General features: G+C 37.6%; 1 protein-coding gene and 1 non-coding gene across 2 annotated transcripts; one reads left to right on the top strand and one right to left on the bottom strand.

Moving 5' to 3' along the window:
• Positions 1–6,837: 6,837 nt before the first annotated feature.
• Positions 6,838–9,378, top strand: LOC145122418 (uncharacterized). Its single transcript, XM_079058023.1, has 6 exons — positions 6,838–7,023; positions 7,147–7,404; positions 7,516–7,857; positions 7,939–8,691; positions 8,830–9,160; positions 9,257–9,378. The coding sequence occupies exons 1-6, from the start codon at positions 6,838–6,840 to the stop codon at positions 9,376–9,378; spliced, it is 1,992 nt and encodes a 663-aa protein (XP_078914149.1).
• LOC145122997 (small nucleolar RNA R71) lies at positions 7,393–7,499 on the bottom strand. Its single transcript, XR_013714878.1, has one exon. It is a non-coding gene; the product is annotated as a small nucleolar RNA R71 (small nucleolar RNA).
• Positions 9,379–13,902: the final 4,524 nt, after the last annotated feature.

Genomic DNA, 13,902 nt, shown 5'->3' with positions numbered 1-13,902 from the left:
AAAATGAAAAAAAAAAAAAACCACCTACTACATCCTTAACTATTTTGAAACCACTCTTTCCTATGTCCAATATACATGTTGCATCCACTAACAATTTTCCAATTGACACTTTGTATCAATCCTTTGGAGTTCTTTGTTATGAAGCATTTTTTTCCATCTCACTTGTATACGATACCCAAAGCAATAATACCTGATCTCTTTAAGTGCCAATATACACTTTAATTCCTAAAAAATAATGATCGTTGGCATATATGCATCAAAAATTAATTAAACTAAAGAATATATGAACATGTTGGAATACATACTTGTGGTAGTACTAGTGGTGGAGACATTTTTATTGCAATTGAGACTATGAACGTGGAGACGTGTTTTGTAATGATTTAGGTGTTTTGTTAGATCCCACATAGTTATGAATTTCCTATATAAAACACGGTAAATAAGTCATGTATGTAAAATTAAAAAATCACAGGGGATATTAAAATTAATGTAATTCAAATGTATTATTTCTTACAATTGTTTCCATTCTCTTTTTCTAATTTGCAAGTGCATTAGACTTCTTAATGCTCGCATCCTTCTCACATCCAACAACACTTAATTGTGTGTTTGCCCTCCTGATCAATATTGCTAGCTTTAGGATTAATGTCAACCGGAGACACTTGCAATATAAATTAAGAAATGCATTTGTTAACAATAGAAAATGAAAATGTTAGCAAAATTACAATAAATGTCTTTCTTTTGATGCTGGAAACTGAGTTGATAATGAATGTAACTTCTTCCCCTGTGCAGCCAACTGACTCATTAGTTTAGTAACCATTCCCAAAAATAATATTGATTCACAATAAACCAAACGAGTTATAAGGTATACATTGATAACTGACATATTTGGTCCCAAATATCCTAGCAAAGTTAATGAAACAAGCATGCCACAAACAAATTTCACAATAGAATAACCAATCGTATTCAATGTTTAAAGCCCTTATAATATTGCGCACAGAACGGTGCATTGTACAAGTTAGATGGCAGCCATAGAATTCTATTGGTTTTAACCCTTCCCTAGACAAGATGCCTTCAACCTTGGAAATGATGAGATGTAATAGATAAATAACAACCACAAATGTTTTAAATGACTTGTTTATACACAACAACAACATCAAACATATTAATAAACAACTCTTTGTTTATCTTAAGACAAATTTTATATAACCAAAATGCATGGAAAAATGGTTATATAAAAAAAGACACTTTTAAACTACAAGTTGTCAAAGAAAACAAATATGGACATTTTTTTAGTAAAAAAGAAACCCATGTTTTTTTTTTCCAAAAACCAAAGATTATCAAACATAAAAAATCATTTCTAACATATAAAAGACGACTCTGATTTTGATACATAAAATAAGAGAGTTTTTCATAAAAAACGGCCAACGGAAGCTTAAAAATTCACTAGAAAAAATTGCAAAAACAAAACCATCAATGATCCTTTTACATAGGTTAGAAGGATATAAAAGCAACCATAAGAAGTTTAAGAATGACAACCTTTTGAGCCTTTGAACCCACTTTGTTTTGGGCGTTGATGAAGATGGAAATATCAAAGAGGATGATCTTCTCTACAAGCAATCCACCACCAAGAATAAGGTACAAAGAAATGATGGTTTCCTTATTGTATACTTTGTTCTTTAAGCCTTTACGTACTTAACAAAATAAGCACTAAAGGAAGACACAAAGATATGTATAGTTAAGAAAAACCCATGTTTTATATAGGAATTGAAAAAAAAAACTAGCAACTTTTCATGCAAAAGAGTCTCTTATATATCCCCATGCATGGTAAGGCCAAAGCCTATATAATAATATAAATTAATACACTAGATAGAAGCATGGGAGAGAAGAGATGGAGGTTGACCTCCTTACCCTCTTAAAAAGTTACGGCCCTAAGGCCTAAAGAAGACACATTTTGTCTACCAATTTCTTCAACCAAAGAATACCAATTAGCTAGTTAAATCATCGTTAGCCAAAGTTTCCAAAACATTTGTAGATGACTTATTAATAATACCATATGATATAATAACTAGTTTGACTTTCTTTTATTATTATTTTCTCAAAACAATAATTTTCCTATAATTAAATATAAGAGTTGAATTTATTTATTAATAATAAAATACTTAATAAATAGGGAAAATGACAAAAATTGCCTACGAACTTTTTAGGGTTTACCCGTTAAGTCCCTAAAGTTTTTATCGGGCTTTATGGGTCTCTAAACTAGGATATGACCTGCTCTTTTAGTCCATGTCAACTTGTAATAGGCGGTTCAGTGACCTTTTAGACCAAAAAACTCACATTGTGCCCCTATAAAGCCAAAAAAAATAAGTTCAGGGATCAATTCGAACAAAAAAAAACTCTCATTTTCTTCTAAAGCCTCAATTCGAATAAAAAAAGAGATTAACTCTCGTTTTCTTTGTGAACCTCATCAAACCCACGCATCCCTCTCAACATCGCATCCATCAAACCTGCAACTCGGAGGAAGAAGGAGAGGTAGCATGTACGAGTTTCAACAGAGAAGAAAGAAGGAGGGGGTCAATTCCTTGAAGAGCTGAAATTGAATCAAAGAAAATAGTGGAAGGGGGTTGTGACCGAGAATCGATTAGAAGGGGAAGATGGTTTTGATTTTCGGTGAGGGTGTATGACGATCGAGGGTGAAGACGGAAAGAAGAGCAGCGATTGATTTCTTGGGAGGGTACGAATTGAGTTTTTTTGGTCTAAAACGTCACCGAACTTATTTGTTTTGGCTTTATAGGGGCACAATGTGAGTTTTTTTGGTCTAAATGGTCACCGAACCGGCTATTATATGTTGACAGGGAATAAAAGAGCAAGTCATATCCTAGTTTAGGGACCCATAAATCCCGACAAAAACTTTAGGGACTCAACGGGTAAACCCTAGAAAGTTCGTAGGGCATTTTTGTCATTTCCCTAATACATATTCAATAAGTACCAAGTTGATTAAGGTGTGACCCTATAGGATCATATGTTATTAGTAATACCACTTAATAATTATTCTTGAGCATATAGATCCAACAATCTCCCACTAGTACAAGATTCATTACAAACTGACATAGACAGTAATTGGCGTTTAGCAATGACATACTACCCCTAATAGCACATGGAGGGGTGTTATCAATCAACATCCAATTCCAGGAGCTCAAAAGCTATAATTGAAGTATAAGGTAAGTATATCAATATTCTCTTTGTTTCAGATATTGCAACACCCAGTTTCGAATCGCTTCATTATTCGGGGCTGGGACACGATTATCAGTCATCATAAGGCTTGGGATCTTGGGGAATAAAGGATTTGGGCCTTTTTGGATGAGGGTGTTAAAGTTTAAGTGATTCGAGTGTTTCGGATCCCAAGGGCATAATCATAATTTGTTAACTCGGTCCTTTACGAATTTTGGGTTTGGTTCGGCAAGTTTTAAGGCTATGATGGGCTACTAGAAGTGCAGGGCTTCTTGTCACCTTTCCGTGGATATAAAGTTCGTCGGAAACAGACTTAGATCGAGGAAGTTATGGCCTTCATAGTGTTTTAGGGTTTAAGAGGGGACCCTAGTACACGGGGCATACCAAGAGATTATGTGGGGAGTATTGTTGCGAAGGTCAGTATGCATGGCGTGAAGTGGTGTACGCTTGGCGTACTGCGAAGGGTGATGCGGGAGTGTGAGGCCTCGTATGCTGGGCATACGAGGAGTACGTTGGGCGTACGAAGGTGAGTAAGAAAAACCCTAATTTTTGTGTTATACCCTATATAAGCTTTATGATAGCCTCTTTTGATCATTTCTAAGCCAACCTCCATACTCTAAAAAAACCCTAATTCGACCCCTAGCCCATGTTTGGTAATCTTGAGCACTTGTGAGGTTTTGTGGAGGGTTTTATAGATCTAGAAGACGAAGAACAAGGAGAAACTTGATGAATTATTCTTTGAAGGAAAGCTTTGAGATCCAGCATTTGCATCTCCTTATGGTGGCTTGGGAGGCATAAAGTCCAAACCTTGCCTTTTCATTTCATGGATCTTCTTCTTGGTTCATTTTTGGTCATTTTGACCCTTTTGGTTGATGATTGGGAGTTAAAGTCGTTTTTGAAGCTTGTAATTATAGATCTGGATATATCATGGGTTCCTTGGGCATAAAGGTGCAAACTTTATGGTGGTTTTGGTTTCATGCATGTATTAAGTCAAGTATTAAGTTCCTTTGAGCTCTAGAGTCCCATTTAGCCATGCATACACATACAGTTGGCAACTTTATGTGATTAAACACATTGGGGAAGTCAGATCTGAGTTTGGATCCAAGTCTTAATGGATTAAGTGATAATTTTGAAAGATGGCCATGGCTGGTGAGTACGCTAGGTGAACAAGTATGTACTTTACGCGTGCAAGCTTTCCATGCTATACGCTGAGCGTAGAGGCTGAGTACGCCCCGCGTACTTGTCAGACTTGGGCTCTTTTGTTTTGGGCTTCGGTTTGGGCTTGGTTGTGTTGGGAAATGTTGGGCCATCTAGATTTTTTTATGGTTGGATTGTTGTGACTTGGTGGAATTTCTTGGGTGATGGCCCGCGAAAGGAATTTGGCCTAATTTGGAAAATTGGGCCATATTTCGGCCTTAGATGTTTATTTTGGATTTTAGGCCTTTGGTCATCTAGTTTGGGCCATGGCCTTGGGCCAAGCTTGAGGAAGGGTAAAAAGGTCTTTTACCCTAATTTGGACTCATAGTGTGAGTCAGGGGCTAGATGTTGATGGGTTGTCATTGTGGTATTTGATAGCGCATGGATTTTAGCGGATCTACAGTCATAGTTTATTCATGGGATCAGTTGTTGATGGGGTGTTGTCGTGATATTGATAGTTCGGGGATCTGTCAGCCAGCAGCCAGGGATCGTCTGTATGATTCTGCAGTGCGAGGTGATTTTCCTCTCTATACTTTCAGGTCGAAGGCACCAAGGCCGGATCATTGGTTCGATAATCTGATATTGTTTATATGATGAGTATGGAATAGGTATGCATGCTAGTTTTGATATGCTAGTCTGGTAGATCAGTAGGACTACCTATGATTATGTCTGCATGTTTATCTATATATGTGATATTGCCATATTTATACATATTTTTAGGCAATATCTATTCACATTTTTACTAATAATTTGGTTATTTGCATAGAATAATGGTACTTATAAGCTAAAATTATATTTTTGCAGCCAAATAGAAGCATTTTCGAAGATAGGGACTGAAATTGACAAAACATGGAACTTTGGAGGCTTGAAGGAAAGAAGGAATAAAAATTCAGCAAATGACGTACTCACGACGTGAATAGTTCATGACTCACGACGTGAGTGGAGAATTCTAGAATATATGCACCGGATGGAAGAAGAGTCCTTGTCGAATACGCTTATCTCATATTCACGACGTGAGACTTATTGGCTCACGACGTGAACGAGGAAAAATCAGAAATTATATATATCCTTGTCCATTACGACTTGGAGAACTTTTTGGCTGATAGAAGGATGACTTGGAGATGATTTTCAGAGGAGAAGAAATTCTGGAATAGGGTTTCAACACCAAGGAAGAAGAAGTTCATAATTTGATTCATAGTTTGGTACACTTTTATTATGTTTTTTTTATTATGGATTGTGTTTGCTTATTTGCTAGGATGTCCAGCTAAATCTAGCTGCTTCTGTTAGCTAGATGAAGCTGGAACTCATGGTTTTATTTAATTAAACTAGACTTTGCTTGTTGGTTATGTCTTGTGTTTGATTGGTTTACCTAGCATGCTTGACTTGTTAATTTAATTGCTTAAACTTCTTATTCTGTGTAGTTAATGACCATTATTCTGCATGAATTTGAACACCTAGTAATTTAGTGAACATTAGATTATTAGAGCTAAGATCAAACCAATCTTAGTTAAGAACTTGAATTAATGAATTAGGTTGTGCTAGAGAACTCATATTATGACCATAATTGTGTTTATCAAATCAATCTTGCATAGCTCCAATCCATTAAATAATTGATTATGTGTTAGCTATTGTATGACCATACATAGTTCTACATGAATTAGTTAATATTAGTAAATTTAGACCTAAATTGCTAATACTGTTTTAATTGGTAACCAACAGTAATTGTCATGACTAATTTATAAACCATTGAGTGAAAGCGGATTCGAACTAACAGAAGTGTTTGTTTATTGATTGAATTTGTGTTAAAGAATTAAGTTCATCTAAACTTGCAAAATTAGATAAAACCCCTTCCTTTGTTAATAATTAGGTTAATAGTAAGTAGAGTTAACACCGTTCCCTGTCATCGACACCCGACTTACCCAACTATTATATAATTCGACTAAGTACACTGCCTAGGTGCATTTTAGTTAGTTAAGTTCGTTAGGTTTTAAATATAAAATTAGTGGGTACTTTTGTGCACATCAAGTTTTTGGCACCGTTGCCGGGGAACGGCTTAGTTAATTACTGATTTATTTGCTTTAAATTAATCGATCCTTTTTGTGGGGTAAAACCTGCAAAGAGTTATTTTTTTCAGTTTCAATTTTTTCTGCATTACAGAACTCACGACGTGAGCTTTACAGGCTCACGACGTGAATCCTGTGTTCCTCGTTTTCTTAGTTTTTAGTTTGTCTTTCTTAGTTCAGTTTTACGTTTTTGTTTATTTTCTTTATCTTGCAGAAGTACATGACCAGAGGGTCCAACACACCTTTGGTGCCACCTCTTGAAGATCCAGAGTCTGCCCTTCACCAAAAGAAAGATAAGAACGTGAAAGAAGATCAAACACCAAAGAAGACACTCATACAAGAACTCAAGTCAATGTTCTCAAAGAAGTCGGGGAAGAAAACGGGAGAGTCAAGTTCATCTTCAAAGGACAAGAGCAAAGTTGAGAGCATCGATCAAATACCAATCCCAAACGAATCCAAATACGCATCTGAGACCGAGTTTGGACTATTTACAAGTGATCCCGAAGACGAGCAAGGAGACGAGATGGCAAACATTGAAGTAATGTCCATGGGAGCTTATAAGAAGTGAATTCGAGACGATGTTGGTCCCGGTTTAGTACAACCCGCGATTCCTGCCACTGCCACATTCGTGCTGAAGGGACATATCTTGACTGCATTGAAGGATATTCCATTCTATGGAAAAGATCATGAGGATGCTTTTAAGCACCTAGATGAAGTTAATGACATTGCGGATTATTTTAATGTTCCGAATGTGAATAGAGATACCGTCTTATTAAGGATGCTTCGCGTTACTTTTAAGGGAGCTGCAAAAGACTGGTTGAAAGCACTTCCTCCGGGTACAATCAGTACTTGGGCTCAAATGCGTGAGCAATTTCTAGATCAGTTTTGCCCACCTTCCAAGATAGCTAAACTCAAGAAGGCAATAGCCAACTTTGAGCAACAACCGGGGGAGTCATTATACGAAGCTTGGGAGCGCTACAAGGGGTTGTTAAGGAATTGTCCTCAACATGATCTAAATGTTCAACAAAAGATGTCTATTTTCTACGATGGGGTCAATGTTATGACAAGACAACTCCTTGACTCTCAAGGGCCATTGACAAAGAAGAATCCAAGGGAGGTCAAGGAGTTAGTTGAAGAATTCGAAAGACACTCTCGTGAGTACCACAACCCAAGACAAGATGGAGCAAAAGGTAGTGGGGGTGCAGATTCTGAAGAAATGGCTGCTATGATGGCGATGCTCAATACTATGGACCGGAGATTGAAACAAATGGACCAATCAATTCATGCAATTAAAGTTGGGTGTGAACGATGTAATGGACCATACTTGACTAAAGATTGCAACTTGGATGAGTATGGGAACAAAAGGGCTCAAGTTTGCTACTCGAGTGGGGATAAGTATGATGAGGATTGGAGAAAACCAAAGAAAGAGTGGCTGCCATATGATGAATACAAGAAGCAAAAGGAAGAGAAATTCAAGCAGACGGGCCGAGGCTTCTACCAAAAAGAGCAACCACCAGCCGAGAACAAAGTAAACTTGGAAAATATTTTGACCCGATTTATGGAAGCTTCCGAGAAAAGGCATGATGATACCGATGCAGTGCTAAAGGAACACATGAATATGATGAAAGAACAACACAAAATGATGATTGACCAGCAAGCTTCATTAATAAATCATCAAGCATCGATTCATAGTTTAGAAGTCCAAGTTGGTCAACTCACTACTTTGGTGAACAACAAATTATCCTCACAACTTCCCGAAAAGAAAGCTCAACCTCATGTTATGGCTATTGATACTGAAGAAGAGGCAATCTCTGAGTTTTTGGAGGCACTAGAAGTGGAACCAAAGCAGCCCGATCCAAAGCCGAAGAAGCTGAAGCTCGAAAATGAAGATATTGCTGAAACACAAGACTCACGTCGTGAGCCCGCCATGCTCACGTCGTGGGCCCAGTCTGAACAGAAAAATTCAGAATCCGTTCTGGCTTACCGATCACCTTTGCCGTTTCCATCCCGAGCTAATCTCAGTCCACTGGAAAGAGAACATCTGGAGTTTATCAAGCAAGTAAAGGGTATTCCTATTAATACTCCTTTTATAGATTCACTATCCAAAATTCCAGAATACGCGAAGTTCCTACAAGATCTTGTAAACACTCGTCAGCAACTAAAGAAAAATTCTAAGGTCATTCTTAGTGAGCAAAGCTCAAGAGCTGTATTGGGAGAGATACCTAAGAAGATGGGGGGTCCTGGACGCCTCACTCTTCCATGTGAATTTGGGAATAATATGAAGATTTATGCTTTAGCCGATTCTGGGGCTAGCATAAATTTGATGCCTTATTCATTTTATCAGAAGTTGGATATTCAGAAGTTGAAGGCTACAAAAATGACTATTCACATGGCAAATCGTTCAGTGACACAACCCCAGGTCATTGTGGAAGATATTCTCGTAAAAATTGGGAAATTCGTTTTTCCAATAGACTTTGTGGTTTTGGATATGAAAGAAGATCCCGATGTTCCGATTATTCTTGGTCGCCTGTTACTTAATACTGCTGGAGCCTTGGTTGATATACGTGAATCCAAGCTCACCTTGAGAGTTGGAAATGAGAAGGAAATTTTTGGAATAGAAGATGGTTTCAAGAGGAGTGGTGTTCAAGAAGAGGTTTTCAATATAGATGAAGAAAGTAAACTTGAAGAATTAGAGAAGCTCATGGAAGAAGAAATCAAAACGATTCAACAAGTTAAAAGAACAAAACCAAGAGCATCCGTCCTGTTTTTAGTTGAAGTCATTGCCTACACGAATTCAACTTCTTGGGTAAGTAAGGAGAGTGATGAAATATTGAGTGATGATGACAAAGACGAGGTAACTTCCAAGGAGACAAGTCCAATGGTGAAGGAATAAAAGATTCCTATGGAGTTGAAAAATGAAGAAAAATTGGAAACAAAAGGGACCAAAAGAAAGCTTGATGGGGATGATGTGAAAGCTAAAAAGGAAAACTCGAAGAAGGCGTACATTAGACGAGTTCAAGCTTACAAGAGGCGATGGAAAGAACAGAAAATCCAGCTGGTGATGGACTCATCTGAAGATTCAACATAGCGAGGCACGGAGTCCGGCTCACGACTCCATAAAAAAGAAGCGCTTCTCGGGAGGCAACCCGAGTTTGCAATGGCTCCCAGAAGAGAAGTTCCGATAGGGGTGGCACGTTTGCACCCATTTTACACTTTTCCGACCACCATGCCACGAGATATTTTGACACGTTGCAACAATAGGCTAGGGTGGTTGTACAATAGGGAAATTGCTCTTGCTCCTACAATTCATTGGGCAAGACTGAGGGAGGTCGGAATCTTTGATCGGTTATCTCCATTTATCACGAAGATATTTTTGGGCAATGGATTTTCGTTCACGTGCAAGGGCTGGCTTAATTTACTTGGTATCCAAGAGAGGATGTATAAAGAACTATGCGTGGAATTCTTTGCCATTGTGGCATTCCATGAGAATGTCCAAGACCCTACGTTCCCGCAGGCCTTAGTTTTTAGACTCGGGGGTGAATATCGTGAATGCAGTTTGGTTGAATTTTCCTGGAGAATGGGGTTATACACTGCCCAGGAAGCTATGACTCCAGAATTTGTTATGTTTTTGCGGGAGGCGGCTCGAGAATATGAAAATGGAGCCTCCGGGCTTGAGTTTTGGAACAATATTGCATCCGGAATATTCAATTCCGGAGTGTCACCCGAGAGCAGCATAAGATCGCCCATTCACCATTTGATACACTGATTCATCACTTTCTCCATCAATCATAGGCGCAATGGGGATAAGGTCACGAAGCAAAATTTGTTCTTTTTATGGTGCATCTTACAGCCGGGAGTGTGTTGTAACATTCCATATTTTCTGGCTCGCTTCTTAGCTGATTCTGCTGCAAGTCCCCGCCCTAGAAGCCCTATCTGTGGTGGCCACTTCATTACTAGATTGGCCCATTCTTATGGCTTAATCGTTCCCGACATTACCCGCTCGTTGACTTGCATGGAGGGTAACGAGTTCACTATGGGATACTTGGAGACATTGAGGGTTGTTCGAAATTATGGGTCCCATTGGGGGCTTGTTCATACTAATGATGAGGGTGATGACGGAGAGCAGCCTGGTGCACAGTCTAAGCAACAACCACAGCCAAGGCCTTGGAGGAGGAATGTGCGAGGACGAGGAGAGAGAGGGCAACCGGTGCATCATCCCGCACCCATGGGAGGACCAAATTTTAGAGGTGACATGGCTGGTTATTTTGATCAGCTGTCTTTGAGTACTAATTGGATTGGTGGTACAATGGAGAATATGGTCCGACATTTCCAGATTGAGCAAACACCACATTTGGGTCACTACCCAATTTGCCCAACGTGGAGCTCTTATCAACATTCGAGGGGAGATGGAGTCGGTACAAGTGGAGCATGGGATGAAGAAGACGACGATTGATTTCCTATTTAGTTTTTATTTTATATTTTTTTGGTTTTGAACTTGTTATGGTTTGTAATACTTTTAAACTATTATGTTACTTTTAGTTGTCTTTTGGTGGCTTTATTTCAGATTTGCTACGGAGTCTCAGAAAGGAAGTTCGAGAGCGTATGTGTCTAGCCAAGGGTTGTCTAGAGCCTAGAGTCACGAGTCGAGACCCACAATTGAAAATAAGTGTGGGGTGAGTCGAGAGAGACGATGAATTTAGCGAAACGTCATAGAAATTCTGCAATTAGAAGTGTCTTTATCCATTAGGATATTGGGGTGGAATGCCAAAATTATTAAGAAGAAATGGCAGTTTTAATTTTCAGTTGCCCAGTTCTCACTTCGTGAATCTATAATCCTCACGTCGTGAGTTGGGTCACGAGGTATTTCGGAATACGCATTTCAGCGAACTCACGTCGTGGAACATCTTACTCACGTCGTGAGTTTTCTGTTTTCACCACCATTTTATTTGGAGTTCTTATGACGATTATTATGGCTCGTTTCCTCTACTATTAATGTGGCACATGCTTTCCCACATTATTCTACACGTTTCGAAGATTTGCATCCACCTTTCTTGAAGATTGAAGTTTCGATTCGTCGCTTGTTGGCTCATTTTCACATTTAGCGAGTTCAAGTCCGAGTTCTTATTCAAAAGAGGTTCATATTTGAGATGCACATTTTATCCACACTTATGGAGTTTGATCACGCCACTATCCCAGGGGAGTCTGTTCCTTTTTCTCCCTTTTATTGCTTTTATTTAGTTTATGCATACAATGAGGGCATTGTATGTAATAAGTGTGGGGTAGGAGGTCGAAAAATTAATTGCTTAGATTGCTAAAAGTAAATTGGTAGAATATAGTAGAATTAAAAATTTGGATATAGATTTGAAATAATAATCTAAAAAATTCTAGTAATAATGATAATCTAAAAACTTAAGTTGCTAGTGTTGTGTGGGATGATCCGATGAGAGCTCAAATGTTTAGTTGAGCCAATATACGTTATAGTGCATTTGTGGCCCCCTTTATTCTAGTGAAATCATGGGACAAAAACACAACCTCGCTTAGTTTGAGGGATGCAATATGTTTAGCAGCCTATACTTGAAATGTATCCAGGAAAATTAATACCTTAACCAATAAAGGTTGAAGTTAAGCGCTCCTGCTTAAGCATGTAGGTTTTGAGCGGAAAAAGTGAGATATTTAAAAAAGAGAGAGAAATTACCCAAAAGTTAAAAAGTTGAAGTTTTTTTAGAGCTATAGAAGTATCAAAGTTTGAAGATCAAAGATCAAAAATCCTAAAAAAATCAAAAGTAGAAGATACCAAAAATCACACAAAAAGGTGATGAATTCAAAGTACAAAATTGAAGATCACATGTCAAAGAAAGAAGAATTCAAGAGCTCCATTGTGGTATCTTAAAGTTGTAATTCTCTACTTTATGTATGCTTGGGTGGCTTTACAAAAATACCTTGAGGTTAAAAAGATTTTCTGCGGATGGATTCGGAGGGATGCATAAAATCAACATTGTTCAAAAGAAGTGGGCGAGTGTTTATGAGGATTATGAGTATTTAGAATTGATGGGGGTTACTTAGGAAAAATTTTAGACACAAATGCACGCGTTGAGGTCTTGGCATAATGGCTGAGTTTGAGTTGGATCGTTCTATGTGATGTTGGTGATGAAGGTTTAAGTATAAAATAATTAGATTTGCTTGAGGGCAAGCAAAGCACAAGTGTGGGGTATTTTGATTTTGTCATATTTATACATATTTTTAGGCAATATTTATTTACATTTTTACTAATAATTTGGTTATTTGCATAGAATAATGGTACTTATAAGCTAAAATTATATTTTTACAGCCAAATAGAAGCATTTTCGAAGATAGGGACTGAAATTGACAAAACATGGAACTCAAGGAAAGAAGGAATAAAAATTCAGCAAATGACGTACTCATGACGTGGGTGGAGAATTCTAGAAGATATGCACCGGATGGAAGAAGAGTCCTTGCCGAATACGCTTATCTCATATTCACGACGTGAGACTTATTGGCTCACGACATGAACAGGGAAAAATCAGAAATTATATATATCCTTGTCCATTACGACTTGGAGATCTTTTTGGCTGATAGAAGGAAGACCTGGAGACGATTTTCAGAGGAGAAGAAATTCTGGAATAGGGTTTCAACACCAAGGAAGAAGTTCATAATTTGATTCATAGTTTGGTACACTTTTATTATGTTTTTTTATTATGGATTGTGTTTGCTTATTTGCTAGGATGTCCAGCTAAATCCAGCTGCTTCTGTTATCTAGATGAAGCTGGAACTCATGGTTTTATTTAATTAAACTAGACTTTGCTTGTTGGTTATGTCTTGTGTTTGATTGGTTTACCTAGCATGCTTGACTTGTTAATTTAATTGCTTAAACTTCTTATTCTGTGTAGTTAATGACCATTATTCTGCATGAATTTGAACACCTAGTAATTTAGTGAACATTAGATTATTAGAGCTAAGATCAAACCAATCTTAGTTAAGAACTTGAATTAATGAATTAGGCTATGCTAGAGAACTCATATTATGACCATAATTGTGTTTATCAATACAATCTTGCATAGCTCCAATCCACTAAATAATTGATTCTGTGTTAGCTATTGTACGACCATACATAGTTCTACATGAATTAGTTAATATTAGTAAATTTAGACCTAAATTGCTAATACTGTTTTAATTGGTAACCAACAGTAATTGTCATGACTAATTTATAAACCATTGAGTGAAAGCGGATTCGAACTAACAGAAATGTTTGTTTATTGATTGAATTTGCGTTAAAGAATTAAGTTCATCTAAACTTGCAAAATTAGATAAAACCCCTTCATTTGTTAATAATTAGGTTAATAGTAAGTAGATTAATTAGTTAACACCGTTCCTTGTGATCGACACCCGACTTACCCAA

Source organism: Lactuca virosa, chromosome 6 (genome assembly GCF_052849685.1).
Source record: "Lactuca virosa cultivar CGN04683 chromosome 6, Lactuca_virosa_CGN04683_v6, whole genome shotgun sequence".
Taxonomy (NCBI): Eukaryota; Viridiplantae; Streptophyta; class Magnoliopsida; order Asterales; family Asteraceae; genus Lactuca; species Lactuca virosa.
Note: the sequence above shows the minus strand (reverse complement) of the source record. Positions and strands in the feature narration are given on the sequence as shown.

Bases quoted from the DNA above. Each gene is read 5' to 3' on its own strand.
- LOC145122418 (XM_079058023.1), top strand. From the start codon at position 6,838: ATGTTCTCAAAGAAGTCGGGGAAGAAAACGGGAGAGTCAAGTTCATCT. The intron at 8,692-8,829 runs GTATTGGGAGAG...TCATTTTATCAG, and splicing joins GTGAGCAAAGCTCAAGAGCT to AAGTTGGATATTCAGAAGTT. The intron at 9,161-9,256 runs GTAAACTTGAAG...TCCTGTTTTTAG, and splicing joins TTTCAATATAGATGAAGAAA to TTGAAGTCATTGCCTACACG.